General features: G+C 37.6%; 2 protein-coding genes across 2 annotated transcripts in view; one reads left to right on the forward strand and one right to left on the reverse strand.

The window, feature by feature from the left end:
* LOC134227859 (uncharacterized) overlaps positions 1-20,740 on the reverse strand; it is a 185,920-nt gene that overhangs the window by 101,879 nt on the left and 63,301 nt on the right. The gene's annotated exons all lie outside the window — the stretch shown is intronic.
* LOC134226978 (uncharacterized) lies at positions 849-2,417 on the forward strand. The gene is made up of 5 exons (XM_062708144.1): positions 849-1,282; positions 1,333-1,501; positions 1,570-1,716; positions 1,781-1,912; positions 1,976-2,417. The coding sequence occupies exons 1-5, from the start codon at positions 897-899 to the stop codon at positions 2,387-2,389; spliced, it is 1,248 nt and encodes a 415-aa protein (XP_062564128.1). The 5' UTR covers positions 849-896; the 3' UTR covers positions 2,390-2,417.

Here is a 20,740-nt window from a genome sequence, read left to right on the forward strand (position 1 = left end):
ACAGAGCCGCCTCGCAGCTTAGTGTTCATTAAGCACTTCCACAGTTATTAACTGCGAGGTTTCTAAGTCAGGTTACCATTTTTGCATTTGTATATCATGAAGCTAGCACGATGATACTTTTATGCCCAGGGAAGTCGAGACAATTTCCAAACCGAAAATTGCCTAGACCGGCACCGGGAATCGAACCCAGCCACCCTCAGCATGGTCTTGCTTTGTAGCCGCGCGTCTTACCGCACGGCTAAGGAGGGCCCCATAATCATAAGTGCATGCAAAAGCAGCTCGTTCTAAAAATGAGGAGTGTTGTATACCGACTCAGTCCGCGAACTGAAAACAATATTGGATAAAAATTTGAATTGTTTGAGATTAATCACTGTTTTTTTTCAGGAATATTTCGAGAGTATTTATATTCCCCACTCCAATCAATCCATATCAATAAAAAAAAAGTCTCTAGAAGCGGTAATGCACAGAGACGAAATAAGTGGTGTGGGATTCCAATTTTATTTTTGAATACAAGTTTACTAACGATAATATCAAGCATTGTACATACATCATTGAAATATTCGTTGATTTATATTAGAGTTTGATTTTTCCAACGCTGATCATGTCAACAATATACACTAATACCCTATATTATAATGTATATCAAAATTCCTTTGCAATTGCCCATATTAGGTAGATTATTTCCATTTCCATTTTAGAATTCCATTTAAAAAAGAATATAAGAATATAAAAAAGAATATAATAAATTCTGCGTTTCGCGTCAAGTCTTGATAGCCTCTAAACATTGAAGAAATAGTTTTATATTTGGTACACACATCCGACAAATTTCCGTATCAGTCTTATCACTACCGTCCTTGAAATCAGTACGTTCTGCAGCGCCGCGATTCTGCGCTACCATGAACAACGATTGTGAAATTACTTCAATCACGACGACAACCGATTGGCGCAACGTCGACTACTTCCAAGATGTTATTTCCACTGATTTGCAAATTGCGGCTCATGATTTCACAATATTGAATATGAGCATAGCAAGTGCTACAGAGAAAACCGCTGGCTATATGTCACTCATGCATCGTGTAATATTCGAGGTTCAAGTGCACGTGGGAAGCGTGGAACAGGTGAAACAGCTTAGTTTTATTGTTAAGGAGAAATCAGATAAAACGTTCGGTGGAGAAATCGTTGAAACAATAAAGGCTTTTCCAAAGGAAATTGATGTTTACTCGACAATTTTGCCGGTTTTTGAGGAATTATGGAAGGAAGAAAATGTCAAGTTTGGCCCTCGGTAAGCGAAGAATAAATCAAAATAAACGATAGCTAACGACATTTTTTCAGAGTCTTGAAAGTCACATCATCGCCATTTACGGTTATTATTATGGAAGATTTAAAATTGTTCGGTTATAGAATGAAAGAATGCAGCACAGGTCTAGACCGGGAAGAATGCGAAAGGGTATTAGAAAAATTAGCAAAATTCCACGCAGCTTCAGTGGTGTACTATGAGCAGGTTTGAACAGTTTTGCCTATCTTATTATTACGTTAAAGTTGTCTATTTCAATTGTTCAATTTCTAAAGAAAGGACCCTACACTGAAGACTTCAAAGATGGGATGTTTTCCGATAGCTTAATAACGGAATTCGAACAGTATTATGCCCCTTTGTTAGATTCGTATCTAGAAGCGTTAAAGGAACTCAGATATCCAAATCACATAATTGAAGCACTCGTAAGTTGTAATTGAGGCCATATAAATATGTTTTATAATCATCAAAGTCATGTTTTGTGCACAGGAACCATTGAGAGGAAACATCTATTCTAAAACCAGCAAACTATTCAGATTGGATACAACAAAGTTCAACGTGCTGAACCACGGCGATGTTTGGATTAACAACATTCAGTTCAATGATAACGATCTTCTCTTGGTAATTTTTCCCAGTATAACTGAAAAAAAAAGTTTCTATGAACAATGTATTTTTCTGTTTAAGCTTGATTACCAAATTTCCTTCTATGGTTCACCATCATTCGATTTACTATACTTCATAATAAACTCAGCATCGCTTGACGTGCGAACGGAGCAGTTCGATCACTTGATCGCACACTACCATCGACACTTGGGATACGGAATGCGTAAGCTAAATGCGAAAACACAAGTACCGACGCGACAAGAGCTTGACAACGATATACAGGCACATGGGTTTCTGGTTTGCGTGACCTCGATGGAAGGACTGGCAATGATGTTGGCGATGCCCGAGTTAGAGTTGGATATGAATTTGTTGTTGTCTGCGGAGCTCGAAGGAGTTGAATTCCGCAAGAAACTTTACACCAATGTCCGGTTTGTTAAAATGATTGAGAAACTTATTCCTTTTATGTGGGAAAGAGGGTTCCTAGTTTATGATTAGTAGAAATAAAACGAGGAGTGGTAATAAAGCACCAAAGAATCGGGTTTTCATTAACCGACAGTTCATATGGTTACACTAGCCTTTGCCACAGCTTGTCTATGGAATCTATATTGTCCCGAGGGTTACGTTGCGTGTAATTTTGTGCAAATGCGTTTATAGTGTCCATTAGAGTAGGGCACAATCTCAAACTTCATCCAATCAATTGAGATCTAGGTTTTTCTGAATCGTTTTGGGACTTTAATCAACTGTGCAAAAGATTGGCTCGATTGGGTGCGTCACCGCTTTTCGCATCATGTTTGAAATTCATATGGAAAAATGTTTTTTTTTGCATTTTTGTTCCTAGCGGATTAAATTGATCGTCATTCACGTGACTCAATACGTTAGCATATAGTCTGAAAGATTCTGAATGACTTTGCTGAAGAAGGTACGTAGCTGAAACGTCTACAAAAATTGTTACAACGCTTCAATAATTGGTTGTTCAAACCGTATGCAAGAACTCAATGTTTCTGTTAGCACTGCCAAGCAACCTATGTTTGTTAGAGGGCAAGACCATCCTCCCTTCTTGTCCGCATTTTTACTTTGAGTAATGATTCCAAATAACTTTGATTAAATCTCTAACCATATACAATCAATGATTTTGACATAATACTCAGTTTATTTATCGGTCCACGTGGTTCGGCAGTGCTAGCAGAATAATCGATTTTTTGCATCGGTGTCACACAATCAACCTTTCTGACAATCCAAAAATTTCCTAGACCGGCACCGGGAATCGAACCTAGCCACCCTCAGCATGGTCTTGCTCCATCACAATTATGGTGGGGAGCAGGAAAAAATCATCAAGTTATCAAAGAAATGGGCTCAATATTCGCGTCCATTTCTTAGTGGGTCGAGATAACTGTTGCAGAGTAATCTCAGCGATATTTGCTTCGTTATCTAAAACAAACAAAAAAGTGGAAAAGTATACTGCCAACTATCTCACATTGAAATGGATTTCATATAATAAAACTTAGCTTGAATTCCAAATTCGTCAAATATTAGAGAATATGTACTTTTTTAAAGAATGATATCAAATTAAGTTCTCTATGATGCATACAAATAGTTTGGATCCCCTAGTTTTATAACACCTATGCTACTCACAATCGCATGTATGTTCCTTTGAATAAGAAATCCAGTAAATATGTGACTGTTAAGTGATGCTTTGATAAAATTTCTAATTTTTGGGGGAACAAAATACAAAAAAATGTAAAAAATCGCAAATCAAGTTGAGCTTGGAGTGCAAAGATGCAACATTGAGAAATTTTTTTTTAGTTTTAAATAAATCTAAAAATAAAAGCAAGCAACGACAAAATGTTTAATTTTTTGTGATTAAAATCTATCTCCAGTGGCTAGACCGAGCTAAAATTCCGCCTATCAAATCTAAATTACACAATTTTTCAATCAATTCAAATTATTTGTAAGCCTTTTGATTTTTGAAGCCTGTTTCAGATCGAAATAATTATAAAACCACGCCACTTGTGTAACGCTCTAGAAACAAGTACTGAACCGCCCCAGCCGCATAACCGTCCCGTGTCAGTTCAAATTCGTTTTACGTGGAGAAACGGTATAAAAATCTAATAAATCGATAAAAACTGCAATCTTTCTGAAAATGTGCCATTATATTCTTTATCTGTATACAATGGTATGGAACTATTTAAAGACCAAAATAATATTTATTTTCTGTGCAAAAGTGTATTAATATAAGGAATGTGACTGTTATGTGAATAAATAGCAAGATGGGACAACATAAGTAAGCTTTGATTTTCAAATTTCTAGAACAAAGCCAGTTTTTCTTTAAGATTTAAATGACAAAGCTTATTTCTGGAAGAAAATCAGAATCGTCAAAATCGACATGGGACTATTATGCGAATCGCGAAGCCCAAGCAACACGGTTAATCATAAATAAGTCTACCAAATCTATTTATGACAAATTTGGATGCCTGGTATTTGATAATATCACTTCTTTATAACTCATGTAAAACGAAAAAAGCGCAAGAGGTGGAGTCAATATAAAACTCTTTCAAGTTGCATTTGATATATTTCATGGACATTTTTATAACTTATTAAAAACGATTGTAAAAATCAAATACATTTCTGTAGATGCCATGATTGTTACAACTTTGAAACCTTACAGATTATATGTTAGATAAGAATGCATGAAAGGTGCATTTGTAATGTCTGCCTTAGTTTATGATAAGAAGAAAAGCTAATGAATGTTTACAATCATCATATCGGTAATATGTATGCATATCTGTAAATTTTGTCGTGCGCTCTTTAATTTATGGTGAACATGAAGATTTTAGATCTCTATTTTCCAAGCGCCTCCTATAAACTGCAATATAATTCTGAGAAAGTTGAAAAAAATGTTGTTCAATATATGGCCATATTGGTTTACCAATCTTAGGTATAGGGTTACCAAATGCAAAAGAACATTCCAACGAGTTGGGACTACATTTCTACAGAAGAAGCTTTCGGAAAATCAATCCAGTATGAGAATTGCAGGATATTATAATTTATGTCGCACGATATAAATCTACAATTCAATAATATAATTAAAACACATATACATGGGTTAGTCGAAAAGGTTAACTATGTGAAACATTGTCGAATTTCAAATAAGCATAAATATGCAAAGTTATCCGATTATGGTAAAACCGGGACTATTGGACGCAAATACTTCTTCATCTGTCCTCATTCTAAATCTCTGATCGGTCTACGGGCACCGGAAATGTTCCTGGTTTTCCGAGAGTATGTTAAAAACGCATTTTTTCTGCTTGTTATTTTAAGTGGCGTTTACTTTCATCATGTTTCATGTTGTCCCCAGCTACTAGAAAAATGTTCATATTCATGTTCATTTCAAACTTAAATAAATTAAGACTCTCATACTAGAAAAAGATTGTATGACCTTGATTTTAATGACTGATTTTTTTATCGCCCGATAAAGCCGATGAACACTGGGGATATGAGGAATTGGATGACTACAGTTTCAAACTTCTGTATTTTCTCATTTATTTACTTTTCTTGATTGATTGAAATATGGCAGCCCTATCTATGTCTGCTGTTTTTTAATTCTTGTGTTATATAAGTCTATTAAGTATCAGATTTAGAAAACTGAATTATAGCTCGCTGTGATTGAATGGTATTAAATAAGTTTTTCGGTAACAATAACAAATCGAAGTTAGAAAATTTTGCGCTGTAATATAATTTCTGTTTATTGATGGTGGAAACTGTTGATCCAGTACAACTTTAATAATAGTTTTCGAATAAACTATTTAAAGAAGGTAAGCGAATATATGTAATGTACTTGTTGACGAGTGTTGCTAAATAACAATAAGATGATAATCAGAGAACACGGACAATGCATTTCGAATATCATTTAAGCAGCACTATAATCAAGACATATATCATCTAGAAAATTGGGTTTGCCAATTTCGTATAGTGATGTGCTGTTGAATTTCGGAACTGCTCATGTAAATAATTGGATGAATCAGTAGTGCTTCGGATCGTGGCGTTTAAATTAAAATCAATAGTGTGCATAAAAAAGTACATAAAACATGAATTTAAACCTTCAACCATTCTGACGTTTTGTTTTATTCGTCTGTTGCAAATTGGTTTCAACATTACTGAGTAATAACAAAACACTTTGTTATGGTTTTATTTGAGTTATTAATCGGTAGGAATTGTGTATGACTGAAACCAAGTGTTTTATGAGGTATTTTGAAAACAGTGAGTATAAGGTTGAAAAGTGAAACATTGGGAACCTTTATTACTAATTTGTAACTCGTAGTTACAATCAAACTGATATAAAACTCATTTAAAACCATTCTGAATATTTTTCTAATTAAATGATGTTGCATGTGTTACTTGGGAGAGGTTACACTTATTACCTTAATAAAACACACTAGCACCACTATGAAACGTAAAACCCATTTGAGGGCGCAGTGTCGGTAGAATCATGCTCAAATCTTACTCACCGAAGCCTCATGCGCGAGCTGAGTCGCTTGCGATTCTGCATGGAGAGCATCACGCATGAGTTTTTCACGCAGAATCGCATCGTTTCACTCATAAGCCGAAAAATGATTTCGCTCCAAATAGTATCAAAACCCAATCGAAGCGTATTTTATGTGTACTTATGTATTTATTATCCATTGTATTAGGCAAAGAAAGTTATTCCGGTTATTGCGACGAATTTAACAAAGAAGAACACGCAAAAATCACGCAAAGATGCAAATCGCGAGTCGATTCATGGACGATTCTCTGAGCCATGAGTCGGGTGAATCGTGGATGAGATTTGAGAATTTCAGTTTTTACCAGCACTGGGAGGGCGTAGTACATTCAATCGAAACTTTCTAATTCGAATAAAATTTGGTAAAAAATAAAACAGTGACCGAATTTCCGCCACGACCCATCGGAAAAATAAGTATGATTTTGATTATCTCCGTTGCTGTATCAAGATTACGAACAGTCTACTTGCTTCTTACCAATCGTTGAAATAGTGGCTAGACCAAGTACTGTACTGTTCTCGTCGAAGTTCTAGCTTCCAGAAGGTACATCATAGTACTATAGCACTTCATTTTACTCTCCAGTAGACGAATTTCGCGCCAATCCTGCTATGGGGCTGGCAGCACCATCTCAGAATCGAATGAAACTTGTTGGGCATAAAGATATCGTGTTTCTAAGCCACTCTGCATACTTAGTTTTTCAAAGATTGTCAGGAGTAACATTAAGGACCTAATTTTTTCCTTTCATTTTTTTAAATCGATGTAACTCTAAAATGAGAAGACTTACAAAAAAGTGTTGTATGAAGGACTGTCGTGAAGTTCCCAGAAGTTATTTGGAAAAATATCAAAAAAAAAACGGTTTTTACCATGAAAAAAAAGTATTAAAAATTAAAATCGATATTACAAAAAAACCTCATCTCAGAAATCGATTAATTTTTTTCTGTAGATAGGTATTTTAATTATCGAACTTTTCTGGGAATAATGTTCCTGTGACATATTTAAGGAAAAACAAAAACTTTTTTCATGTCCATATTGAGTAAAAATTTATCAGCGTGTTTTATGCCTACAGCGCCAAATATAGGTTCAGTCTACAGCCTATTTATCATCAACCAACGTATAAAATGCGTGGACGTATAAAAGTTTGATTAAAAAGCTAACTATAAAATCTGAAACATAAAACAGCGTTTCGTTCCCCGCGAAAATAAATCAATGAATGTAAAGATTAAAATTGGTTTAGCAAAAAAGATTGGAGGGAGATTTTTTTTATCAGATCTTCTTCTTCTTCTTATTGGCATTACATCCCCACACTGGAACAGAGCCGCCTCGCAGCTTAGTGTTCATTAAGCACTTCCACAGTTATTAACTGCGAGGTTTCTAAGCCATTACCATTTTTGCATTCGTATATCATGAGGCTAACACGAAGATACTTTTATGCCCAGGGAAGTCAAATCCAAAAATTGCCTAGACCGGCACCGGGAATCGAACCCAGCCACCCTCAGCATGGTCTTGCTTTGTAGCCGCGCGTCTTACCGCACGGCTAAGGAGGGCCCATTTTATCAGATACACATTCTGATTCCAAACGATGAAGCTCGGTAGATAATTTCATTAGGAGGATTTTGGATAAACGCACATTCAACAAATATTACCTTTTCGTATTTTTTTTATTTTTACTTCAATTTTATTTGTTATTACATTAAATTCTTATTTCTACTTAAATATCTACTCATTAATTTGTTAATTTACTCGAACAATTTGAAAACTTTTGGGTCTTCATCTGAGTTAGAATATTTTAAAATACTTTAAAAGAAACGGTAAATTAGAAAACGTTAGCTTGAATATCAGAAGTAATGACCCATGACACAAAAGCTACAACATCGCACGGAAAAGCTCTTACGATTCTATTGGTGGCACTCTCAAAGGAATAGCAAAACGAGCAAGTCTTGACAAAGATTGATGATCATTCCGTGCCGATAGTTCGAACGAGCCAGACGTATGTGCTGTGTCTCATCGCGGGTGTTGTTCGGTAGTGCGAGTCTATTGTGTGGTGCCTACCTACGGATCCAAGGCGATCACTGTCGGCGAGCGAAGTAGCTGCTTCTGGCGACGCCAGTGAAGCAGGCTATTGTTTCTGCTGCTACCTACAGCAGCAGCGCAGATAAGTGGCAGATTTTGTTTTATTGTTCTCCCTTTTGGAGCGGGACTGATTGAAATCAATTATTGAATTAGTTTTTTTTTTCATTATTTTTTTTCTGATTTGCTGATAGTTTAAGTTAGTATAAGACAAAATTGTCCTTCCACCTCTCGGGGTGAGAATGGAAGCAGAGACTGTGGGAGGTGATGAGCCACCAAAGGAGGTTCGCACACGGTTTTACCAGGCATCTTCGCCTGGCCCTTGGGTTGTTTACTTTCGGCAGAAAGCGAAAAGCCTAGATTTTCTCGGCATCAAACGAGACTTGACGCGTCGTTTTACGAAGCTTGAATTCAATCAAATCAACAGAAACAAGCTACGCATCACCGCACCTACATACCAGGTGGCGAATGAAATTGCTGGCGACAGGGCGTACAATATCGAATATTTAGTTTATGTCCCCTCGCGCGAGGTCGAAATAGAAGGTGTGATCAACGCAGCGAGCTTAACTTGCAAGGATGTACTTGCAGGAAAAGGTCGCTTAAAGAATGCCCTGCAATCTACCGTGGATATCCTGGACTGCAAGGAATTGCATTCAGCAACCACAGTAGACGGTAAAAAGGTATATGCTAAGTCAGGCTCGCTTCGGGTGACGTTCGCCGGTTCGATGCTCCCAAAATATGTAGATATCGAGAATATGTTGTTTCCGGTGCGTTTGTTTGTACCAAGGGTATTTAATTGTACCAACTGCAAACAATTAGGTCACACTGCCGAGTTTTGGGACAACAAACCACTTTGTGGTAAATGTTTCCAAAGACATCGGGAGGATACCTGCCAGCAACAAGTCACAAAATGTGCTTATTGTGGTTTGGATCCTGCCCATGGTTTGCAAGATTGCCCGGTGTACAAAAGACGCACCCAAAAAGTGAAGCGCTCGTTGGTACAGCGCTCCAAGCAGTCTTATGCGGAAATGGTTAAAGCGCAAGACACATCCGCCACTGCCACCGAAAAGACTGCTTTTTCAGCTGCCGTTCAAGTAAGTGACTATTATGATTCCATCTCCATTGATGAATCGGACTCTGACGCAGCCGATATGGATGATTCTTCGGAGGTACACGCGCCCGAAAAGAGGAAGCGCCGAAAGAAAACAAAAGTCATCCATAAAGGCTTGGCAAAATCTGAAGGTAATGGGGGATTATTTAAAATCCCGAAGCAACCAGTCTTCACTGCAGATCCTGGCTGCTCTAAGACATTCCCGCCATTGCCTAAAACCGATGTTCCTAAGAAACATCCGGCTAGGATTATCAATGAAAAGGAAAATGCTACTCGCACTTCCGAAAAGAGAATCTCGTCCAAGCGAGGATTGATATCCTTTAAGGACCTCGTGGACCGCTTTTTGAATCTTTTCAATATTCCGGATTCATTGAGGCCAATCATTGACCTCTTTATTCCAACAGTAGAAAGTTATCTGAAGCAATTGACTGTTTCATGGCCCCTTCTTGCAGAAATTGTATCTTTCGATGGATAATACGGCCATACAAGATACAGTCACTGTACTGCAGTTGAACTGTCATAGTCTAAAAAATAAATTGGACGTGTTCAAGTTTTTGATTCGCAATTCCGATTGTGATGTATTTGCTCTCTGTGAAACATGGCTTTCTTCTGAAGATGAAATCAACTTCCACGATTTTAACATTATTCGCCAAGATCGGGATGACCACTATGGTGGCGTTCTTTTGGGGATCAAAAAATGCTACTCCTTCTACAGAATTCCCATTCCGGTTGTTAATGGCTTAGAAATCGTCGCTTGCCAAGTAAATGTAAAGAATAAAGACCTTTGCATAGCTTCAGTTTATATTCCACCAAACGCATCTCTTAATCGTCGACAGCTTTGGAGCGCAGTCTCCCTTCTATCATCTCCAGTTTTGATATTGGGTGATATGAACGCACATGGTATTGGATGGGGCGAAACGTATGACGATTATAGAGCGCCTATTTTCTATGATTTGTGTGATGATTTCAATTTGAATATTTTGAACACTGGTGAAGTAACTCGAATAGGACCAAATGGTCAACAAAGCCGTATTGATCTGTCTTTATGTTCTAATTCACTATCGTTAGATTGCTCGTAACAGGTTAGATCCCCACGGTAGTGACCATATGCCGATAGCCACCACCATTAAAAGTGGCTATCAAGAATCTGAGCCAGTTAATGTTCCTTTCGATCTCACGAAGAACATTGACTGGCAAAAATTTGCATCGGCGGTAAAAATTGGTATTGAATCAACTGATATTCTTCTGCCACTGGATGAGTATCGATTCCTTACCGAATTGATTCATAAAAGCGCACTGGAAGCTCAGAAACGACGCGTTCCTAGTACATCTGTCATAAGAAGACCAGCCACTCCTGGATGGGATGATGAATGTACTAAGTTGTATTCTGAGAAATCTGATGCCTTCAAGGCCTTTCGTAAACACGGAAGGTCCGAGCTTTTTGAAGAGTATTTGAGGCTTGAAAGAAAGCTCAAAAATCTTCTGAAAGCTAAAAAACGTAGCTACTGGCGACGTTTTGTCGAGGGACTATCGCGAGAAACCTCAATGACAACACTTTGGAAAACGGCCCGCAACATGCGGAGTGAAGAATACTCCAATCGATGGATATTCAACTTCGCAAAAAAGGTCTGTCCAGACTCCGTACCAGCAGAACCGCTATTTCGAGAATCAGTCACTGATCCCGGTTCTTTGGGTGGGCCATTCTCAATGCTGGAACTATCTATGTCTCTTCTTTCATCGAATAACTCTGCTCCGGGATGCGATAACATCAAATTCAATCTTCTTAAAAACCTCCCAGATATCGCAAAAAGACGATTACTTGACCTGTACAACTGTTTCATGGAGTACAACATCGTACCACCAGAATGGCGACAGATCAAAGTAATAGCTATTCAAAAGCCTGGGAAACCAGCGTCTGATTACAATTCCTACCGACCGATTGCCATGCTTTCATGCATGAGAAAATTATTGGAAAAAATGATCCTTTCAAGAATCGACCATTGGGTTGAACAAAATGCATTACTCTCAAATACTCAGTTTGGATTTCGTAAAGGTAAAGGAACAAACGATTGTCTAGCGTTGCTTTCTTCAGATATACAACTGGCCTTTGCGCACAAGGAGCAATTGGCTTCAGTATTCTTGGATATTAAGGGCGCTTTTGATTCAGTTTCCATAGAAGTACTGTCAGACAATCTGCACAGTAATGGATTGCCCGTTATTTTGAATAATTTCTTGTACAATTTGTTGTCAGAAAAACGAATGAACTTTACACTCGGCACTCTGACAACTTCCAGAAATAGCTACATGGGTCTTCCCCAAGGTTCATGTTTAAGTCCCTTGCTTTATAATTTCTATGTTAAAGATATTGACAATTGTTTGGAAGGACAATGCACGCTCAGACAACTTGCAGATGATGCCGTGGTCTCTCTAAGAGGTCCATGTGCAGCTGTCTTGCAAGGACCATTGCAAAGTACCCTAGATAATCTGACTGTTTGGGCCAGACATTTGGGGATCGAGTTTTCACCGCAAAAAACTCAGTTGGTTGTGTTTACTAAGAAGCGGTACCCTGCTCAACTGAAACTAAAGCTGTTGAATGATGACATCAACCAATCTTTATCTTCTAAATACCTTGGGGTCGTGTTTGATTCTAAATGCACCTGGAGACTTCATATTGAGTATTTGATAGAGAAATGCCGGAAAAGGATCCATTTTCTACGTTCTATCTCCGGAACATGGTGGGGTGCTCACCCGGAAGACCTCATCAAACTCTATAGAACGACTATTCTCTCTGTTTTAGAGTACGGCTCCTTCTGCTTCCTCTCAGCAGCTGATTGCCACCTAATTAAATTGGAACGAATTCAATATCGTTGTTTGCGTATTGCCCTTGGCTGTATGCATTCAACGCATAACATGAGCCTGGAGGTGCTTGCTGGAGTCACTCCTTTAAAGCACCGTTACTGGGAGCTCTCATTAAGAATACTAATCAAATGTGGAACAAGTAACACACTTGTCCTACACAACTTCGATAATATGCTTGAACTGGTTCATCGGTCAAGATTCTTAAGAGTTTATCTCAACTACATATCGTCAGATCTTTGTCTTCCATGTTATACTCCCCCTCGAGTTGACTTCACCAATGACAGTTTCTCAATTGAATACGATCTGTCCATGAGACACGCTATTCAAGGAATACCAGATCATCTTCGAAATCTTTCTATTCCCTCCATTTTTTCTGAAAAATATGAACATGTCAATTGCAACAACAGATATTTCACTGATGGTTCTCGCATTAACGGATCCACTGGCTTCGGTGTTTTCAATGTAACTTCAACCACCTTCCGAAAACTTCAGGAACCGTGTTCGGTTTATGTTGCTGAGCTGGCAGCAATCAACTTCGCTTTGGGGATAATTTCCAATCAGCCCGTAGACCATTATTTCATCTTCTCGGATAGTCTTAGTTCTATCGAGGCACTCCGGTCGATGAAACCTGTTAAGCACGCATCTTACTTTCTTACAAACATAAGAGAGCAGATGCGTGTTTTGGTCGAAAGATCATTCAAGATTACCTTTGTCTGGGTCCCTTCTCACTGCTCAATCTACGGCAATGAGAAGGCAGACTCGCTCGCAAAGGTGGGCGCACAGGAAGGTGAGGTTTATGATAGACAATTCTCGAGCAACGAGTTTTTCCCATTAGTCCGTCAGAGTACTCTTCAAAGTTGGCAAAGAAATTGGACACACAACGAACTTGGACGGTGGCTATTTTCTATAGTTCCAAAAATTTCTGGGCGAGCGTGGTTCAGAGGTGAGGACTTAAGTCGAGGCTTCATTCGCGTGATGTCGAGACTTATGTCTAATCACTATTCACTAAACGCACATCTGTACAGAATAAACCTTGTCGATAGCAACTTATGTAGGTGCGGAGCCGGTTATGATGACATCGATCACGTAGTTTGGTTCTGCTCGGAAAACGCCGTCTCCAGAGAGCAATTATTGGATACCCTAGTGGCCCGAGGTAAACAACCCTTCCAGGAGATAAGAGGTGTTTTGGGGAACCGTGATGTGGTCTATATGCAAGCCATCTATAGTTTTCTTTGTTCCTCTGACATAAAAGTCTAATACTTTTGTTTTTTTTTTCTTTTTCTTCAAAGTTTTTTTTTGTTTGTCTCTGTCTTTCTGTCCCGTAGAGCACCGAAGCTCTGGCCATCCGGAAGATGCTCCCAGTCGAACCATTCTTCGAGCACGACGACACACCACATCGTCCCCGACGCCAAATGACCGGATGAGCTGCTGTAATTCCTTGATTATGATGATTCCCTGATTCCCGAATCCTAATCCCCGTCCATCCTTAAACATTGTAAACATAACCTCGAGTCACCACGAGTACGTTGGCTTATTTCCCTCTCTTACTAATTTAATAATAAGAATATGTCGATTGTACATATCACAAAGAAACGTGGCTCCGTAAAGTGTTATACACGCCTGAGCCTACCAAATAAACGAACTTGGAAAAAAAAAAGATTGATGAAATACTATTAAGACTCCTCGGGAGTTGTACGAATGTACAACGAATGTACAATAAGTAAATAAGAATTAAATGTAGTAACCAGAGCATGAAATATTCACTTTCATGAAGCATATTCGTTCCGACTTTTGACAATCGTTTTTTGATCATTCAAAACATAGAATTACTTACTCAGTTTACTGCTTCATAGATTCATTCAATTGATTACCACTGAATATGGCAACTGCGCGCGAATAAAACATAATTAGCATTGATTATACTGAGATTTGTCGCTAAAATACCCCTCAATTGAACGTCAGGACTAGATCAATGCGTGTAATTATTTAAATCATCAAACATGTGTTCAGTTTTAAGATAATTTGATAATTTGTGAAATTCAAATTAATACTCACTGACCCATGTTCATTCCGAAAATTGACTGTGCAGAGCCGAATATGAATATGTTTTGAAGTGAAGTGACAAAGAAGGCCGATGGGCTTCATAGAAAATATTCGAATATTTAAAGCTCTGGTAGTAACAAATAAATTAAAGAAAAAATTGAAAAATGCGAAAAAGTTATTATTTCATGCATGTGCGTTTATCCGAAACCCCCCTAATGAAATTATTTACAGCGGGCTTGGTAGTCATATGGCTATTGCTTCTGCCTCATACGCAGGAGGTCGTGGGTTCAATCCCAGGTCCGTTCCATTCTCCTACTTTGTATCTTTCTCTATATTTCTCATGAACCATTTTCCATTTTCCAGGACTTCCATACCGTTTCCATTTCTATTCCTATACCTTCAACTTGAATATTCTAGTAGTAACCTGCTAGAATTGGAAATGAACTAAAAAGCTCGGTTCCTACATCCAATCAGAAATTCCATCAGTTGCTTTCTCCTATCTATCACATTGGCAGCTCGTTAACCAAGACGGACCTCTGCCTCTCGAACCTAACCCAAAAATTCCAACAAATTCCGCATAAACTCGTGGCAAATGCAGAGGTATATTCGGCTTGTAGTGGGCGAGTGATTGCATCCAGGGCTGATAATAGTCATTCTCGTCGTATGACGAAAGCGAAAAAAATTTAGTCTTCGTCATAACATTGCACTACGCAACACCTATTCGTTTTCTTCGCGCCGCATGCGTACCACGACGATAGTCGCGCAGCCAAAAGTTATGACGATTTTCGTCGTCACTTCTTCACACAATTGATTGCACGTCATTATAGACGGACTGGTTAAAAACATAATAGCGTCTCAAATAAACAAAAAGTAGGAAATTTGGTAACATAAATGTATCGATAATATTCATAACGCTTTCATACGTTGCTTCAAATTCATTATTACAAAGAATTAGTAAAAATCTTCGCATGGCAGCTGCCGCTTGAAGAATAACGGTATGAAGTCTTCGTTCTTCGATGTCGTCAGGACGATTTGGTTAAACGACGAAAGCTAACGTCGTGCGCGTCATTGACGATGTGTAGAGTAGGAGTGAAGACAATGCAACTCGTCGCTACTGTGGCATTTCGTGCTATGACGATGACGATTGTCAGCCCTGATTGCATCATCATTTCCTCCCCTTCCCTACATTGACTTGCATTCTGACGTGGCAGGCACCAGTATGACCTAGCAAATAAGATCACCCGTACTTGTACATTGAAGATGTGTGCTAGTCCCAAGCAAGCATCTGTTGGTTCCCTGTGCAAGAACAGCTGATCTGGTCATAATGGAGTAGCAACAACGAGCAGTCAATCAAGCTCAAGCTCAACCCCCCTAATGAAATTATTTACCGAGCTTCATAGTTTGGAATCAATATGTTTATCTGATAAAAAAAACGACCTCCATTTATTTTTTGGTAGAAAATGTTTAATCTTTACTGCCCTTCTGCGCAAAATTGTCCCATGTTACTTTGTGGATTTTGACTTTTTATCACAGAGCATTCTATTTTTATGTATACTTTTAGAAAACTCTAACAGATTTCGAACTTTGTTCGGAAATCATTGAAAACAACGTGAAGTCTATTTGTCCCATTGCTTAATTTCTACGCATAATTATCTCGCGGTGATTAAATTCATCATTCTATGGGATTCTGTTATTTTATGGAGCAACACACATTGAAATAGTATTTTCTGTTTAGATCTTCCAATATTAGCCTGATCCACTAGTTTATAGAGGGAAATTTGTACAATACTCATTCTAAGCGACATAATCACTTCAACCACGTGGATGGTTCACTTCCATAGATAAAGCATGAGGAGACATATGTCAATCGCAGTAGTCATTCACGAAATCATGCACTGAACGGGGCTGATATGCGTAGAAACCACAAAACAAGTGCTCTATTTATCGGCATAACTGTCCCGCCAAACTATTTTCATGATCGTTGTCGCAAATTACATTTGTGGGTGAAAAATAAAAATGATTTTAATGAAATTAAGTCTTTTGAATGGTTCTGTGATGCAATAATCTTATATCACATTCAGGTTATACGTCAACAATGAAAATTAGGATTCAATTTCAAATGCCATTTTCTCATTTGTCGTTTTTTGAATTTGGTACAAGCATGCGTAGAACGGCAGTAGTAGTGATTTATTTTCTCGGTGAACGAAACGCTCTTTTATGTTTCAGATTTTACAGTTTAGACAAATTTACAATAGTCCATCAAACATCACAATTTTAAATCTGGTCATTTATTAGTGTGTAACATTCATATAAGAAACCTAGGAAAATATACGCCCTTTTCAAATGTTGCTAAATTGCAGCCTGAACAAATTTTTATACGTCCAAAATGTGTCGTTGGTTGATGATAGGCTGCTGAACCTATATTTGGCACTGTAGGCATAAAACACGCTGATGAATTTTTACTCAATATGGACATGAAAACTTTTTAGAAAAGAAAAAAATTTTTGCCTTTCTCTTACAACAAAGTTGTACCGAAAGGCTATCATTTCACTCCGAAATCGAACTTTTTATAGAAGTCTCGGAGACCCATGATATTATATACCAATCGACTCAGCTCGTCGAGCTGAACAAATGTCTGTCTGTCCGTGTGTATGTGTGTGTGTGTGTGCACACGAAAAACGAAAAACATTAGCCACTTTTTCATATAGTAATTCTTAACCGATTTTCTCGCAATAAGTTGTATTCAACAGAGGACAAAACCTTGTTGTTCACTATTGAATTTGATAACAATCAACCATTGCGTTTGAAAGTTATTAAGAAAATAGAATCGAACTACATAAGCGCCATATAAGGTTGGTGTCTTGGCTAAATGCGAGAAAGGCAGTATCACCACTCGGTGAATTAAGTTGGGTTTTTTTTCTTAAATATATCACAGGAACATTATTCCCAGAAAAGTTAGACAATTGAAATACCTATCTGCAGAAAAAATTCATCGATTTCTGAGATGGGTTTTTTTTGTAATATCGATTTTAATACTAAAAAAAATTGTTTTTGAAGCAATATTATAGCCTTTACGTACACTTAGTGTACGAGAAAGGCAAAAAAAAATTCAGTGTGGAAAACAGTTTTATTTTATTTTTTTGGATATTTTTCCACAAAACCTGGGAATTTCACGACAGTCCGCCATACAATACTTTTTTTGTATCTTGTGATTTTAGAGTTAAATCAATTTTAAATAAAATCTATGAAAAAAAATTAGGCCTTCATCAAATGTTACTCTTGACAATTTTTGAAAAACTAAGTATTGTGGATTTACTTGACCAAGGGATACGAAGGTCGGTTCACTAGACTATTTTAAACGTTACCTTTTACAGCAAGGTTTGCCAAACTCAATAAATGTTTGGTAGATTAACTTGTTTTTTGCTCCTTGTCTATCAAAACAGATGTCAAAACATCGGAAAAAGAAAGAGAAGTCCGAGGGAAACAGCAAAAAGCACGTCAGTTTTCAGCACAAAAGGACTTGTCAGTTTTGATAGATTTTACTATGAAAACGTGTGTGAAGGTGAAAACGGCGATTTCAATGACCGTTCAAGTACTATTTCGAACGGTCCACTAAGGAGTATTTCAGCCCAAATCCTGGTCAAAAACAATATTTTTAGATATCTCCATATTATTTTTCGTTTTTGTACTCTCAAATAGTAATACTAACTTGCCCTGGGATTTTTGGATCAATATTGATTACTTGTCAGCAATGCTGGCTGCCAAAACTTCACCATAATTTACATGCTAGTTTTATCGCAACTGTCCATGAAAAAATATTCATGTTTTATCGTGTTTTTCCGGGTTTTTATTGATTTTTAATATGAAAATCAATATAGGCACCAATAATGAGGGTATGTAAAATCCTTTCCAAGCATGATTCGATCTGAAATTGTTTTTAGGTGATCCAAAATGATGATATTAATTGTTAGCCTTTTTTTACCTTTTTTACAATAATATGTTTTACAAAATTAAACTTTTAATTAGGTTCCAAACCCGATCAAGCAACAAAATTGTCAACGTTGGAAAGATTGGAGTTTCCTCAATAAGCTCCATGAAAAACATTTCACGCATCCTCACGCAATCGTGAGTTATTTTTATTTGAATATAGTGAATTTTTCTAAAAAAAATATTTATGATTTTAGCGACAAAGCTCATAAAATGGTTCGCTTTCAAAGAAGAGTTAGACTTTGATGAAAAGCATACGCATTTTTCGGATGTAAAAGGTTGTTAAGAAATAAAGCGGCTGAAGTGCAACGAATTTATCTGATCTGCTCCATTGATTGTAATATCAATACATTATCCAGGGACTTTAACATTATCCGATGACAAATTTATATGGTCGAAGTGAACAAACAAAGCACATCTTCGAAAATATTAGTAAGTAATAATCCAAGAATGAAAATTAACATAAAAATCATACTCAATGACAGAGTCAGAGGAGGACACCACTCGTCGCAAGCACGCTGTAGTTCCCAAAGGCAGCGTTCTTACGCCCAGTGGTGCTCTACCTAATAACAACAACTGACGCCGCCGGTGGTCATACTTCACTACTAGTTTAATACAAAGAGCACAAAACCAAAAAAATACGCTTTGGCTGTTAATTGAATGCATTTACAGCCGACAAATGATTAGCATAGTTTTGGCCACGCTTTTACACTACATACTCCTTGTGGGTCGGGTCCAATAGGGAAATCCACGTACAATATGGCGAGTGGCTTAGAAATACCATATCTTTATGCCCACCAAGTTTCATTCGATTCTGAGATGGTGCTGCCAACCGCTGAACTGAAACTAAAATTCGTCAATTCAAACAACAAGGTTTTGTGACATTAAAAAGCATTGAAAATATACTTTAAAATGGGCCTGGGGTAAAACGCCCGAATTGTGGTGCAAAAAACTTCAACAACGCCATGATGAACTTATCTTCTTCTTCTTCAATGACTCTACATTCCAACTGGAACTTGGCCTGCTTTGCAACTTCTATTCATTCTATTAGCATTTCCTCAGTTATTAATTGAAAGCTTTTCTATGCGAATCGTACCACACAAGATACATACTCATGCAATAGCATGAGTATGTATCTTGTGTGGTACGATTGAATCGTTTTGTTTCGCCTTAGTATGGTATATCAACCAACCAACTTTGTATGGTTCGATAAACCATTTCGAACGCAATGTCATACCGATTGTTATTATAGTGATCAGCTAGGGTTCATTCCCCGTCGAACTTGTTGCGAGAAAGTCGATTAAGGATAGCTAAAAGAAAAGTTGGCAAATATTTTTAGTTTTTAGTGTGCACACACATACATACGCACACACGGACAGACAGACATTTATGCAGTTCAACGAGCTGAGTATTTTGGTATATAACATCATTGATCTCCGAGCTTTCTACAAAAAGTTTGATTTTGGAGTGAAACGTCATGAAACGTCTTTTTCTTTGTTGTATGAGAAAGGCAAAAAGTGTTAAGAAGACTAATTTGCAAACTAATGTCGCATGTTATTTCTGTTGAATTTTTCATCTTAATGACCATCCAAACATTTAGTTCCCTATATTATTCCTTCTTCGAATTTGCCACTCACTCTATTTTTTCCTGAAATGCGACACGAACATTAGCATGCGACGGGAAGGCGTGGAGCTGCTATTAACATGAAATGAGTTGTCAATATGCAGAGCAATTTATGGAACGATTTACATGTACGATTTCTAGGACATGTGTGCACTTCATTGGTTGGATGCGATAAAAATCACTCATAATTCGATAAAGGGGTAGATGACGCAGGATAACCCCGAGCGCACTTGATAGTGCGGCGTAAAACTTCACACCCGGTCAAGTTGAAAGTAACAGTTTGATGCAAACTATCTGCTATATATGCGTGCCATAATTTCTGATCATCAAACCATGACTGTGAATTAACGTCGAAAATTGTTGGAGAGTTCGAAGTGAAAATACCATAACAGCATAAAGCAAACATACAAAAGAATTAATATAATGTAATGAAATATTAAGAAAATTGTCTGTTATGTCAACGGCGAGGATTTTTGAAGTGTGTAGAGGTTTCTGCTTACAAGAAGTGGTTTATACCATCTTCCCCATGACCATGATAATGTGACATTCATTGATGCTACCCATTTAGGCATTGTTTCCATTTCTGTGCCCTTTGATGGTATACTAAAATTGCGGCCATG

The sequence above is a fragment of the Armigeres subalbatus genome, chromosome 3 (assembly GCF_024139115.2).
Source record: "Armigeres subalbatus isolate Guangzhou_Male chromosome 3, GZ_Asu_2, whole genome shotgun sequence".
NCBI classification, from domain to species: Eukaryota; Metazoa; Arthropoda; class Insecta; order Diptera; family Culicidae; genus Armigeres; species Armigeres subalbatus.